This window comes from Mustela erminea, chromosome 4, assembly GCF_009829155.1.
Source record: "Mustela erminea isolate mMusErm1 chromosome 4, mMusErm1.Pri, whole genome shotgun sequence".
Taxonomy (NCBI): domain Eukaryota; kingdom Metazoa; phylum Chordata; class Mammalia; order Carnivora; family Mustelidae; genus Mustela; species Mustela erminea.
In genome coordinates this window covers 127,461,103-127,474,103 of record NC_045617.1, presented here as the reverse complement: position 1 = coordinate 127,474,103, position 13,001 = coordinate 127,461,103, and the positions used below count along the sequence as shown (strand labels likewise).

At 50.3% G+C, this 13,001-nt stretch overlaps 2 protein-coding genes across 5 annotated transcripts in view; one reads left to right on the top strand and one right to left on the bottom strand.

Annotated features, from left to right (window-relative positions):
* The window catches only part of TUBB2A (tubulin beta 2A class IIa), a 54,942-nt gene extending 48,680 nt beyond the window's left edge, over positions 1-6,262 (top strand). The window contains exons 1-4 of one of the 3 annotated variants that reach the window (XM_032340976.1): positions 2,104-2,255; positions 3,529-3,637; positions 3,984-4,094; positions 5,007-6,262. In XM_032340976.1, coding sequence (XP_032196867.1) covers positions 2,199-2,255; positions 3,529-3,637; positions 3,984-4,094; positions 5,007-6,067 — 1,338 coding nt within the window. In that variant the 5' untranslated portion in view covers positions 2,104-2,198 and the 3' untranslated portion in view covers positions 6,068-6,262. Of the gene's footprint in view, positions 1-2,103; positions 2,256-3,528; positions 3,638-3,983; positions 4,095-5,006 lie in introns of those variants that run through there. The other 2 variants (XM_032340979.1, XM_032340978.1) reach the window with 2 other exon arrangements.
* Positions 6,263-6,803: 541 nt separating this feature from the next.
* The window catches only part of BPHL (biphenyl hydrolase like), a 36,459-nt gene continuing 30,261 nt past the window's right edge, over positions 6,804-13,001 (bottom strand). For both annotated transcript variants that reach the window (XM_032340981.1, XM_032340983.1), the window contains exon 7: positions 6,804-7,076. In XM_032340981.1, coding sequence (XP_032196872.1) covers positions 6,977-7,076 — 100 coding nt within the window. In that variant the 3' untranslated portion in view covers positions 6,804-6,976. The remainder of the gene's footprint in view (positions 7,077-13,001) is intronic.

Here is a 13,001-nt window from a genome sequence, read left to right as displayed (position 1 = left end):
TTTCCTTCCACAGGTAGGGAAATGCCCACCTAATATCCTAATATCATCCCTTCCAGGTCATATCTTCTGCGCCTGTTTGGTCCCAAATCCCCATCTTGAAGGAAACAACAAAGACTAAGAAGCAATTACCTCCAGAAAATCTTTATGGCATGCATGCTATGTTATCTGTGAAGTCACCTGGAGCAGGGCCATTCTCTGGAGAGCAACTAGAAGGCTCCAGCTGCTATGAACAGCCCAAGAAATAGGAACTGGAGGTAGAGATGGGGAGAGGGTGGAGGCCCAAGCACTCGCAACATGGGAGCAGCATCAGTGGGATGGACTGGGGGCCCAGCTGTATGGGGAGGGGAGAGAAGAGGAGAGAGCCAGGAAACCTTACCCATCCTGGAGCACGCCCCCACTCCCTGCTGAGACAGGGAATCAGGCACCTGACCAGAGCTGAAAGGACCCCAATGGACTGGTTCCCTTAAGCTGGCGTGATGAAGCCATGACTTTGCCCACCTCCGACAGCATCACCTTGGGGTTTATGGGGGCACTTTTGCTCCATAAACTTGACCTGCTTTCATAGAGAGCTTCTCATTTCCTACTCACAAAGCTGGCTGCAGGGCACCTGTAATTATCATCATTTTATAGTTGGAGAAACTGGCCCCAGAGAGGAAAAGGAGTATGTGAAGCAAACAAAAACAGTCCCCGGGTCCCCGCTCACCTAGCCCAATGTTCAGCATCATCTTGGAGAACAATTAAGATTGGGTGTTACCTCACTGGGACCAAGCCTTTAAAATTCACCTGGGCTTTGTCTTTGTAGAAGGAATCTAGATGCCTTCACTTACTAGCTTTGTAGCTAGTCAGCTCTTTGAGCCTCCTTTTCTGAGCTGCAAAACTGGGATAGTAATTATGTATACTCTAGAGCAGGACTGTTTAATGGAAATACAATGTGAGTCACACAGGTAACAAAATTTTCCAGTAGTCACTACTAGTGTAGAAGTCATTGAAAAAGGTAAAAAACAAAGACAAAAACAAAAAAAAAACCCAGTGAAATTAATTTTAAAAATATATCCAAAATGTTATTTTGATCTGTAATCAATATACAAAATTAGTAATGGAGTATTTTACAGCCTTTTAACTGAGTTAAGTTAATCCAGTGTAATCCAGTGACTGTTTTAAACTGAGAGCACATCTCAATTCAGACTACCCACATTTCAAGTCTTCAGTAGTTACACGTGTCTAGTCGCCTTTGAAGGGACTGTGCTGCTCAGAATTAGGTGACATATTGAACGTAAGGTAAGGGTACGTCGGGGCTGAAGTGCCGCTGTTCCGTCCTCTCTGACATACAGGTACGCACGCAGCATTTTCCACATTTAGATGCCCTTTACAAGGACCTAAGAGCCCAAAGCAGACATGAGACAAATCCAGCATCTTCCAAACCGACCATCTTTCTCACAAGTGGAAGTAAAAGCTGACCCCTCCCCCACCCTCGCTTTCCTCAAACATAGTCCCCATCTGCCGTCACCGGGAGCCCCCCCTCCTCCATCCTCCACCCCCTCCCCACATTTAGACTATTCCCACCCGGAACAGAAAGAGAACGTGGCCCGGAGTCCAGGACCCCTGCCCGAGGGAGTCAGGAAACCTAAGGAACAGCTGTAGGGCCCACTGACCATTCTAGACTCCCGACTCCAAGAGGGTCCTGGCTGCGTCTCACCTTCCCCCCGGAGGCGAGGACCCTTTTGGAGGTAGCCCCCCGCCTCCGTCCCAGAACCCAGGATTCCAGCCCCTCTCGGGTGTCCAGAGTGGAAGGGTGGGTGGGGATGCGGTGTTACTGAAGAAGTCAGTGCAAGGGCGGGGCCGCGTCCGTGGTTCAAGCCGACCCGGCCTGGCGGGGCCGGAGGCCGGGACACCGCCCTCGGCGGCTGGACGCGGGGGCTGGAGCCCTCTCGCGAGCCTACAGGCGCGGACTCGGGCCCGAGCGCCCCCGCACCTCGCACCGCGCCCCAGCTCCCCCTCGTGGTGCCGCAGTCCGCGCGGCCCCGCCCCCAGCCCCGCCCTCCATTACGTCAACGCGGGCCAGGCCGGGGAGGGGCGACTTCCCTGCTATAAAAAGCGGGGCTGGGGGGCGGTGACTGGTCTCTGCTGCGGAGTCCGCCGGTCGCGCCGCGCGCACAGCTCCGAGGGCCAGCGCAACCACCCCCGCCGCAGCCGGCACCATGCGTGAGATCGTGCACATCCAGGCGGGCCAGTGCGGCAACCAGATCGGCGCCAAGGTGGGCGCGTCGCCGTGCAGGGGCCAGGGAAGGGGAGGCAGGCCCGGAGGGTGCGACCCGGGCGGGGGTGGCGGGACCCCAGGACGCGGGCCAGAGCAGGGGCGGCGGGGAGGTGGCGGCGGCTCTCGCCGGCCCCGGTGGCGCATTCTCGGCGGGGCCCCCGGGCGGGGCCCAGGAAACCACACAACCTGCCACGATGCGCGCGGCATGCAGTGGTGTGTGCCTTAATCAAGGCCCTTTGAAATTTCCTCGGACACATACCTTATGCGAGAGGTAGTCGGCATTTCCCTGGGTGTATTACTCTCTAGAATTTGGATAGGGAGAACGCTCATATTAATCCAGTGGCCTTATGTAGAATTTAATTTTTACATTTTCCTCTGCAGTTTGAATGAAAAATATGCAGTGTCATTGAGGTGACATGGTAGAGAGACTTCTTGTTGGGTTTCAAAGTCGAGGATGTTAGATAATTTCCCAAATATGAGCACCACCGACATGATGAGACATCATGTCGGAGTCTGGCTTCCTGTCTGAGAGGCGGCAGGTGACGTTCCGGCGCTGGGACTGCCGACCACAGTGGGTGAGGCAGGAGCCAGCCTGGTGCAAGGGTGTGGGCGGGCCCCTGGACAAGGACGTGGTCTCTTTCACAACCGCCATATTGCCCACCCCGACCTCCCCGCCCCCTTTCCTGCTACTAATTCACAATGAAGCCTGTGCCTCACCGTGCCCAGCTCTACCCACTGTCCCCGGTCTGGATCCCAGACTGCTCCAACCTGTCCTTCCCCACCCACCCCTGCCCGTGGGTAGGGGCGGCAGACTTTGTGGATGTCAGTGGTCTAAAACCGCTCTGCCTGGAGGGCTGGGTGGGGTTTGCACCAGGAGACCTGGATCCCTGGAGGCAGTCGAGGGGCGGGGTCCAAGTGGTCCTGGGTCCTCCCAGGACCCACCCATCAGCTGGGATGTTGTGACATTCACCCTGCCTGGGGCTGCTGGCCTCCCCAGCATCCATGGCTTTTGGAGGAGGGCAGCTGCTGTGCCCACCCTCCGCGCCCTTCCCAGCTTTTCAGTCTGTCGCCATCCTATGGCCAGTGCTCTGCGGATTTCCAAGCCCCTCTGCAGCAGCCCCTGGAGGAATGGGGGGTGCAGCTCTAGGACTCCTTCACTGGCTGACCACAGTGGCCGCTGTTCCAAGGACATGAGAGGGAGAGAAGGGCCATCCCTACTGAGGTTTAGGATGTCAGCCCATCATGTGATTTTTTTTTTTCTTTCTCCCCAGTTTTGGGAGGTGATCAGTGATGAGCATGGGATCGACCCCACTGGCAGTTACCATGGAGACAGTGACTTGCAGCTGGAGAGAATCAACGTGTACTACAATGAAGCTGCTGGTGATTATTTGAATGTTTTTTGCCCAGTCAAGCTTGCTTTGCATACTGTGGCAGACAGAATGGATGAGGAACAGATAAATGACAAAGAGATGCTTCTTGCATTCGTTTTAAATGTCAACTGCTAAAAACGACACGTTAGATAGTTCCTCACGACTCCTGCATGTTGGCCATGACTAAGCATGCCGTTATCCCCTCTTCTGAGGCAGAAAAGCACCTCTGTTTGCTCACTTTTGTGTCAGATGCTAGAATTTTCTCTAATGATTCTGCTGTGAAAGGTGCATAGGGCACAGCCTTGTCTGTGATGCCTTTGAGGCTGCACATCTAAGTCCACCTCTGTTCCCCACAGGTAACAAGTACGTCCCCCGGGCCATCCTGGTGGACCTGGAGCCGGGCACCATGGACTCCGTCAGGTCTGGGCCATTTGGCCAGATCTTTAGGCCGGACAACTTTGTCTTCGGTATGTAGTCGTGATCAGTGGCAGCTGGCTCAGTGAGTCTCCCTTCTTAGCACTGTGCAAATTACCGCTCTTAGGGTTGAATGCCAAGGTGGAGACTGTGTGTCCACAGGGAACCCTGGGTCCTGGCCTGATTCCACCGAATCCTGGGGCAGTCCCTTCTCTGGGCAGCTCAAGGAACAGTGTCAGCCTGCAGAGGGCCCATATCCCCCACCACCACCACTGCAGAGGAGCCTGTGACCCATGAAGAATACAGAGCAGTGGCTAACCTTGCTGCAGGGGTTGATGGGCTTCTGGTGATGTCAGAGGACCAGGGCCCGCAGGTAACCATGTCAGGAAGCCAAAGGCCAAAGGCACAGGTTATGACCAGAGTGGGACCAGCGGCTTGGAGCCCATGTTCTCTTCGGATCATAATGTGCCCTTGCCCTTGCCCATTTAGGGTACCTAATGTAAATATTTACAGAAGGTTCCTGTTCCTAATTTTAAAACCAGTCCAGTTTTGGGATGCCTTGGTTAAGCGTTTGCCTTCAGCTCAGGTCATGATCCCAGGGTCCTGGGATTGAGCCCTGAGTCGGACTCCCTGTCCAGCGGGGAGTCTGCTTCTTCCTCCCGCTGTGCCACTACTTGTGCTCTCTCTCTAGCTCAATCTTTCTTTCAAAACAAAACAAAACAAAACACCCAGTTGGGTTTTGCTAAACCATCTTGTTGATCAGTTAATAACTGCATATCTGAACCAAACTTGCTTGTTATCTTATGATGTCCAGTGTTTTTGAGGATCATTGATGTATAGAAAATTTTCCATAGTCAAAAAAGGGTATCTAAAAGAGATGAATCTGCAAACTTAAGATTCGTCTACAGTCAGATGACAGAATTCAGAATTCCTAATGTTTAAGTATTCTCCTTTCCGTCTGGCAGGCCAGAGTGGTGCAGGAAACAACTGGGCAAAGGGTCACTACACAGAGGGAGCCGAACTGGTGGACTCGGTCCTGGACGTGGTGAGGAAGGAGTCAGAGAGCTGTGACTGTCTGCAGGGCTTCCAGCTGACCCACTCGCTGGGGGGCGGCACGGGGTCCGGGATGGGCACGCTGCTCATCAGCAAGATCCGGGAGGAGTACCCAGACCGCATCATGAACACCTTCAGCGTCATGCCCTCGCCCAAGGTGTCCGACACGGTGGTCGAGCCCTACAACGCCACCCTGTCCGTGCACCAGTTGGTGGAGAACACAGATGAGACCTACTCCATCGACAACGAGGCCCTGTATGACATCTGCTTCCGCACCCTGAAACTGACCACCCCCACGTACGGAGACCTCAACCACCTGGTGTCGGCCACCATGAGCGGCGTCACCACCTGCCTGCGCTTCCCGGGCCAGCTGAACGCCGACCTGCGCAAGCTGGCCGTGAACATGGTGCCCTTCCCACGCCTGCACTTCTTCATGCCCGGCTTCGCCCCCCTGACCAGCCGGGGCAGCCAGCAGTACCGCGCGCTCACGGTGCCCGAGCTCACGCAGCAGATGTTCGACTCCAAGAACATGATGGCCGCCTGCGACCCGCGCCACGGCCGCTACCTGACCGTGGCCGCCATCTTCCGCGGCCGCATGTCCATGAAGGAGGTGGACGAGCAGATGCTCAACGTGCAGAACAAGAACAGCAGCTACTTCGTCGAGTGGATCCCCAACAACGTGAAGACGGCCGTGTGCGACATCCCGCCGCGCGGCCTCAAGATGTCGGCCACCTTCATCGGCAACAGCACGGCCATCCAGGAGCTGTTCAAGCGCATCTCGGAGCAGTTCACGGCCATGTTCCGGCGCAAGGCCTTCCTGCACTGGTACACGGGCGAGGGCATGGATGAGATGGAGTTCACCGAGGCCGAGAGCAACATGAATGACCTGGTGTCCGAGTACCAGCAGTACCAGGACGCCACGGCCGATGAACAGGGGGAGTTCGAGGAGGAGGAGGGCGAGGACGAGGCTTAAGAACTTCTCAGATAAATCGTGCATCTTTAGTGAACTTCTGTTGTCCTCAATCAAGCATGGTCTTTCTATTTGTATACTATGGTGCTCCGTTTTGCTCTGTCAGAAATTCACACTGTTGATGTAATAATGTGGAACTCCTAAAAATTACAGTATTGTCTAAGATATCTATACTAATAAAAAAGCATGTGTCCAAAACTTTGTGGTCTCTTTAATTTCATTTAAGGCAATTCTTATTCTTCCACTGAATGCTTCTTAAATATGCTTCTAGGTTTAGTAACTTTAACAAAACTAGGATTTCTGCTTTAATGTTTTTAATTCATAGCCTTTCTGCTCTTTTAGGGAAGACAGATGAAGAGGCACATTTTTTCATCTTCACAGGCCCAACATGAAGGTAAAGGAACCCAGGAAATGTGTTGAGTGAATGGAGATTTAAGGACAGAGCAAACCTGCCTAACTTATTTGCTGTAGTTCCAGCAACTCTTGTGAAAATGTAGTATCAAGGGCTTTCTTCTGTTTCTCTACTTCGACAATGTGATAAATTGAAGTAAAAAGACCAGTGAATACCTCTCAGATGAAAGGGACAACATAATTCTAGAGTCAAGGGAACTGAAAACCACAGTCTTAAATACTCCAAAGGCTTCACCTAAGGTTCACTGGAGAGAAAGTGTATCAGAATCAGAATGGTAGAAATTCACAACTCTAATGTTAAAAAAATCAGCTTTAATTTTTGTAGTACTTAGAACTAGAAAACATTTTAATATGTCATTATATCTATGTGACCAGGAGCAGTTTGCAGGGAGGTATAGAAAGCATGGGGAGGCAGGTGAGCTTAGGAGGGACAGCAGTGTGTTTCTAAGGCAACAACAGGCTAGAGCCCCACAGTAAGGAATCCCCAGGTCCCTGCTGTTCTCAGGTGTGTTTTCCCAGCAAGAAGTCTTCTGCTAACTTATTGAATTCATTTGCAAAACGTAGGTGCAGGTTGTGCTTGCCTTCTGGCATCAGATGCAACCTAAAAAAAAAAAAAGTTTGTGATTAAATGGCACATCATTTAAAACTCTAAACCTTTCTAACATTTGGTGAAAGTCTCAAAAACCTGCCTGATCTTTTTTTTTTTCATGATGACTACTAGGGAGGAAAGGTAAGGTACGCAATATAAACTTTCCCTGAATATAGATAGACGTTGAGGGAAAGAGCTGCTTGGGGCATTTACAGCCAAATTGGGGTTGACTTAACAGTGCACACACATTGTATTTGGAATTTGGAACTGTATCATGTAGCAAATGGTTTGACTTTAAATCTGACTGAGAGTAGGGGATGTGATCTGGTCATTACCTAAGAGGGGAAACCCCATTTTAATAAGGTTGATTTTAAGAGAGCAGGCTGGAGAGCCAAGAAAAATATGAAACGTCCAGTATCCACTGGACTGTAACAGGTGAGCTTTCTCGGATATCCTAGAGTGAAAGCCCAGATCTGAAATTGCAGCTCCCAGCAGCCTGCCATTTAAGGTTCAGAACCACCCTGTCACTTTTGCAGGATTGAAGAAGTCTGAATAGAAGCCACATACAAAGGGCAAGTAAGTGTTCCTGGGGCCCATGAGGGCAGCTGGGGCCGGCCTCAGCAACTCTTTGTTCTGCAGCTGTCACAACATGTCTTGTGGCAAACCTCACTGTGCTCATAAGACTTCTTTCATAAGCTTTTGGTCAAATGTGGCTGGTTTGCAATTTCTTGAATATAGGCAGTCTTCTTTGAGTTCTGTGTTTTATTTATTGGCTGTAAAAGTGCAGAAACAAAGTGTTCATCAAAGCTTCTAGGGTATAGGTACAAGTTCAAGCTCTTTTGTCTATAGTAACAATGGGACATTAAATGGATCCTATTGGGGCAAATGCTGGTTACTATGCCTTTCAACAACTGGGGGTTGAGAGCTCTAAGAACTTCAGGGAGGATTTGTAGGGTCAAGGAGCTGGGGGATTCGAGCTGTCCTTGGACAATGTCGGGTCCCCTGTAACTCAACCACATGGGGTGTGGGGTAGGGGTACCTAGACACGTGATTATCTACTTGAAAGAAGGATGTATCGCTGGCATTTTCTGAGGCCCTTGGAAAAACTAATAATGCCACTAATAACAGCTGGAACATTCCAAAGTCAATTTTTATGTTGTTCAGGAAAAAAAAAAGGATCAGCCACACCAACCCCAAAGACAGGATCCCAGTTGCCCTACATAAGGAGCAGAGCTGGTAGGGATGCTCAAGGGCCTCCATTTTTAGAAGGCAGAAAATAAGCAACTGCCAAGGATACTGAGAGCTCACAGAAGGACATGTTTAGGCTATAACTGTGTCCCCTAATGTGTGCTAAGCTGAACTTTGAAGCAGAGGGACCCTGACCTACCAAAGCTGGACATCCTCTCTGTGGGTAGCCAAGCTGGCTATCACAGGTCCCACCCCATTTCTACAATTTGCTCAGATTCCCAACAAGGAAGGTGAGATACCAGCTGTGCATCTCTTCTTTTTAGCCTCAGTGTATCTGCACTATTCCTATGGTAATCTCTAGGTCTTAGGGAAATAAAAAAACTAGGTCCCCTTCATTAAAAATATGGGAGGCCCATTTTCAGGCATCTACATTCAGAATTGCAATGGACTGTAGATGGATGGATGGATGGATGGATGGGGCTATAAAGAAAATTCCTCTTCTTCTTGATATGTTTTGGGGGTCATTTCAAGGTCCTCAGTATATCCTCATTCTTTAGGTCTGACACAAGATTCACTATACTTAAAACCTGTCATGTGTTCCTCTTCGGGAACAGTCCCCTGGACAAGCTGTCAGGGCAATGTAGCGATGTACTGCTGAGGTAGGTTCTCACCCAAACAACAAAAGGAACTAATCACATGCTCCATGGAGAGTGGCTTTCAAACAATCGCATTTTCCAGGAAAAGTAGTAGCAAGTCCCCCACCATCAGACACATGGTGCAACTGGAAATGTAGGGGCCTCCGTGGGGGCAAATACAAATTCCTATTTCCTGGGGGCAGGTTCCTACCTGCATTTGGCACCTTTGAAGAAGAGATTTGATTCTAGATCTTCTGAGGAGCTAAAATGTGTCTGACCTTACAGTGTAAATTCAATGGTCACTTTACCTGGGCTTGGGAAGGGTCCTCCTAGGATGCTCCTTACAGATGAGGTGGCCAAGGACAAACACAGTGACTGCACCATACAACCTTTCCTTCCTCAGTCTAACCCTTGACAGCTTTCAAATTAAGCTGTGGGAGCTACAGACAGGAGCAGCCCCTAAGTGATGTGCCATAGCATTTTTTCCCTTCATTTTCAATGTGATAAAACTCTAGTGGTATCTGAACCCATCGAGCTGCTAGTCCAGTCTGTGAGCGTTTTTGTTTTAGTTGCAAACCAAAGTGGGCTGTGGGTTCTTTGTACCTTGATCTCTTCCACGGTGACAACTGGACAGCCACGTCGCTAACAGGGAGGCCTGGTCACTTTTAGACATTCCTTCCAAGGCTATCCAGACCCGGTTGCTAACAGCATCCCTTTTTTTTTTTTTTAAAAAAAGATTTATTTGGGCGCCTGGGTGGCTCAGTGGGTTAAGCCGCTGCCTTCGGCTCAGGTCATGATCTCAGGGTCCTGGGATCGAGTCCCGCATCGGGTTCTCTGCTCCGCGGGGAGCCTGCTTCCTCCTCTCTCTCTCTCTCTGCCTACCTCTCTGCCTACTTGTGATCTCTCTGTGTCTAATGAATAAATAAAATCTTTTAAAAAAAAATAAAAAAAAATAAAAAGATTTATTTATTTATTTGACTGAGATCACAAGTAGGCAGAGAGGCAGGCAGAGAGAGAGGAGGATGCAGGCTCCCCGCTGAGCAGAGAGCCTATGCGGGACTGGTCCCAGGACCCCGGGATCACGACCCGAGCTGAAGGCAGAGACTTTAAACCACTGAGCCACCCAGGTGCCCCACAGCATCCCTTTTTAACTCTTCATTCTCGGGGCATCTGGGTGGCTCAGTTGGTTAAGCATTCGACTCTTAACTTTGGCTCAGCTCATGATCTCAGGGTCGTGAGATAGAGCCCTGCGTCAGGCTCCACACTGGGCATAGAGCCTGCTTGGAATTTTCTTTCTCCTTTTTCCCTCTGCCCCTCCCCCACATGTTGCACTCTAAATAAATAAACGAACAAACAAATACATAATTAAATAAATATTCTTAATTCTCTGCTCCTTTCAGAAAGCCCATCGAAGGAAAGGGTAATAGTGGGTAGGCCACAATCCCCCTCAAGCTGGTAAAAAGGGCATGTAGATCATAGCTTCCCAGCCTGTGTCCTCTCCAGCAGGCTCTCCCCCTCAGCCTGAGAGCCCAGCAGAGGTCTGGGAAAGGGAAGTAGACTTCTGAGAAGTTTCTTCTCTCAAATGCAACCAACATCTCAAGCATTAGAAAGAAACCAAACCGTCTCAGTGGCAGCTTTTCTGGCAATGGCACCTCTAGGAGGGGCCAACTCTGGGCTGTCCTGGTCTGCCAGATTGATGCTTTTAACTCGCATACAGAGAAGCAAGCCTTGCCAAACCTGTGGGATGGCAGGGACCACGCTGGGGCCTTCCAACTGGACTGAGAGCTTGGAGTCACAGCAGAATGTAACTGGAGGTTGTACCACAGGGTTAAACGCATGGCCTGTATGGGGTCAGGACATGTCCAGTCTGATCAATGTGGGATTCAGGCTGGCAAGTTATTTCATCTCCCTGAGTTATACTGTCTCGTCTGGAAAAGGGGGGACAAGAAACAGCTTCTAACCCCACAGGGTTATTCCGGACAAAGTGATAAAATGCACATAAAGCACAATGTACGGGATCTCTGGGCACACAGTGAGCAATAAATTGTTTTTTTTTTTATTATTTGGTTATTCTATTTGAGTTAACACTTTACAATATGCAAAAATCCTCATAATGATTTTAATTCTGGATGTATGAAATGCTCTGATTTGGGATCATAATTTATTTACGTTTGGCTGAAATAATCCACTCCAAGTAGAAGATTCTCAAGAGAGGTTTTACAAATGTCCTGGGTAAGATTTGTCCAGTAAGGAGGAGACCCCACTTTCTCTAAAGTACTCAGGACTCAGCTTTGTAAGGACAAGGCTAATCCTGTTTGGTCTCTGTCCTATTACCCAGCGGAAAGTGAGGTCTTTTTTTTTTTTTTTAATTATTTCTTTATTTGACAGACAGATCACAAGCAGGCAGAGAGGCAGGCAGAGAGAGAGGAAGGGAAGCAGGCTTCCTGCTGAGCAGAGAGCCCGATGCGGGGCTCGATCCCAAGACCCTGGGATCATGACCCAAGCGGCAGAGGCTTTAACCCACTGAGCCATCCAGGCGCCCCCGAAAGTGAGGTCTTGAGCTGACTGCTTTCCCTTCAACCTTGAAGGGAAGCAGCAAGCAGCTAGGGATGAAGAACTAGAAGCAGTACTGGGCGGACGAAGGGATGGGGAGAGGTAGAGAAAAAGTCACACAGGGGCACCTGGGTGGCTCAGTGGGTTAAAGCCTCTGCCTTCGGCTCGGGTCATGATCCCAGGGTCCTGGGATCGAGCCCCATATCGGGCTCTCTGCTCAGCGGGGAGCCTGCTTCCTCCTCTCTCTCTCTGCCTGCCTCTCGGCCTACTTGTGATCTCTTTCCATCAAATGAATAAATAAAAAAATTAAAAAAAAAAAAAAAAAAAAAAAAAAAAAAAGTCACACAGAAACACTGGCTCTCCCCGGTTCTCAGGCCTTCGGTCACGCTGGAACTGCACCATTGGCTCTCTTGGGACCCCAGCTTGCTAATGTTCCAGCTGGCCCACTGAAGATCTCGGACTTCTCAGCCTCCATAACTGCATGAGCCAATTCCTTATTCCGTAAAATAAATCAACCCCCGTGTGTATATGTGTCTGTCGTGTATATTCTATTGGTTCTGTTTCTCTGGAGAACACTAATACCCCACCCCCCACCCCACCCCCTCACCCCCACAGCTATCCTGACAATGGTCTGGAAGTCAGGTCAGAGAGCAGCTTGCCACTGACCTCCTATCAGGCAACAGCCCAGCTGCCTCCTGGGACCCCGGATCACCTGCACCCACCCCAGGCAAGGAAGTGGCAGCTACCGTGTATTGACCTTTTACTAAATCTACAAAATATTCTGAAATGGTAGGTATCATCCCCATCTTACACACATGGAAACAGAAGTACAGAAATACATGCACGCTGCTGAAGAGCACACTTAGGGACAGCGACAGCACTCAAACCCAGGGCTATCGGAGTCCCTGCCCGTGCTCTTAACCCCACTGTGAACGCCGCTCAGGATCCCAATGGGCCAAGCCAGCTCTCTAGGCGAAACTCCATTTCCCACTGCTCCCTGTTAGTTCAACTGAACCCTTGGCACCAAGTCTTTGCACACGTGGACTTTACCCCTTATTCTTTCCCACCTGATCTGGCTTTCTGGCCCGGGCCCCAGAGCATGAAGCTGGACACCGCACCACACTTTTTGGGGCTGAGTCACCGGTCAATGGCCTCTGTGTGCCTCTCATGTTCTCTTTCTTTCAAAATGTACTAAGCACTTTAAAATGCACTAAACCACATCCTGGGACCAGTGTTGACATGCTCAATAGGAGGAAAATTAAATTCATATGCTCACAACTGTTAAAGAGGACCGTGAGGTCTCCAAACGATGAGTAACTGCAGGAGGATACATCTGAGTGGCTACTGGAGGGATGAGTGCACTTGGCTGGGCAATGGCTGGGGTCAGGGGGGAGGGGTTGAGGGGAGGGGAGGGCTGTGGACAGGGGTTCCGGGCATGGTGCTGGTCATTTGCAGCTGGGTCTAGAACTGGGTCCTGGTCTCTGTGGTCCTCTCATTCCTGAGATCTGAGCACCTCCACAGAAACACAGGCTCATGCACTGAATTTCATGTCCCGCAAATC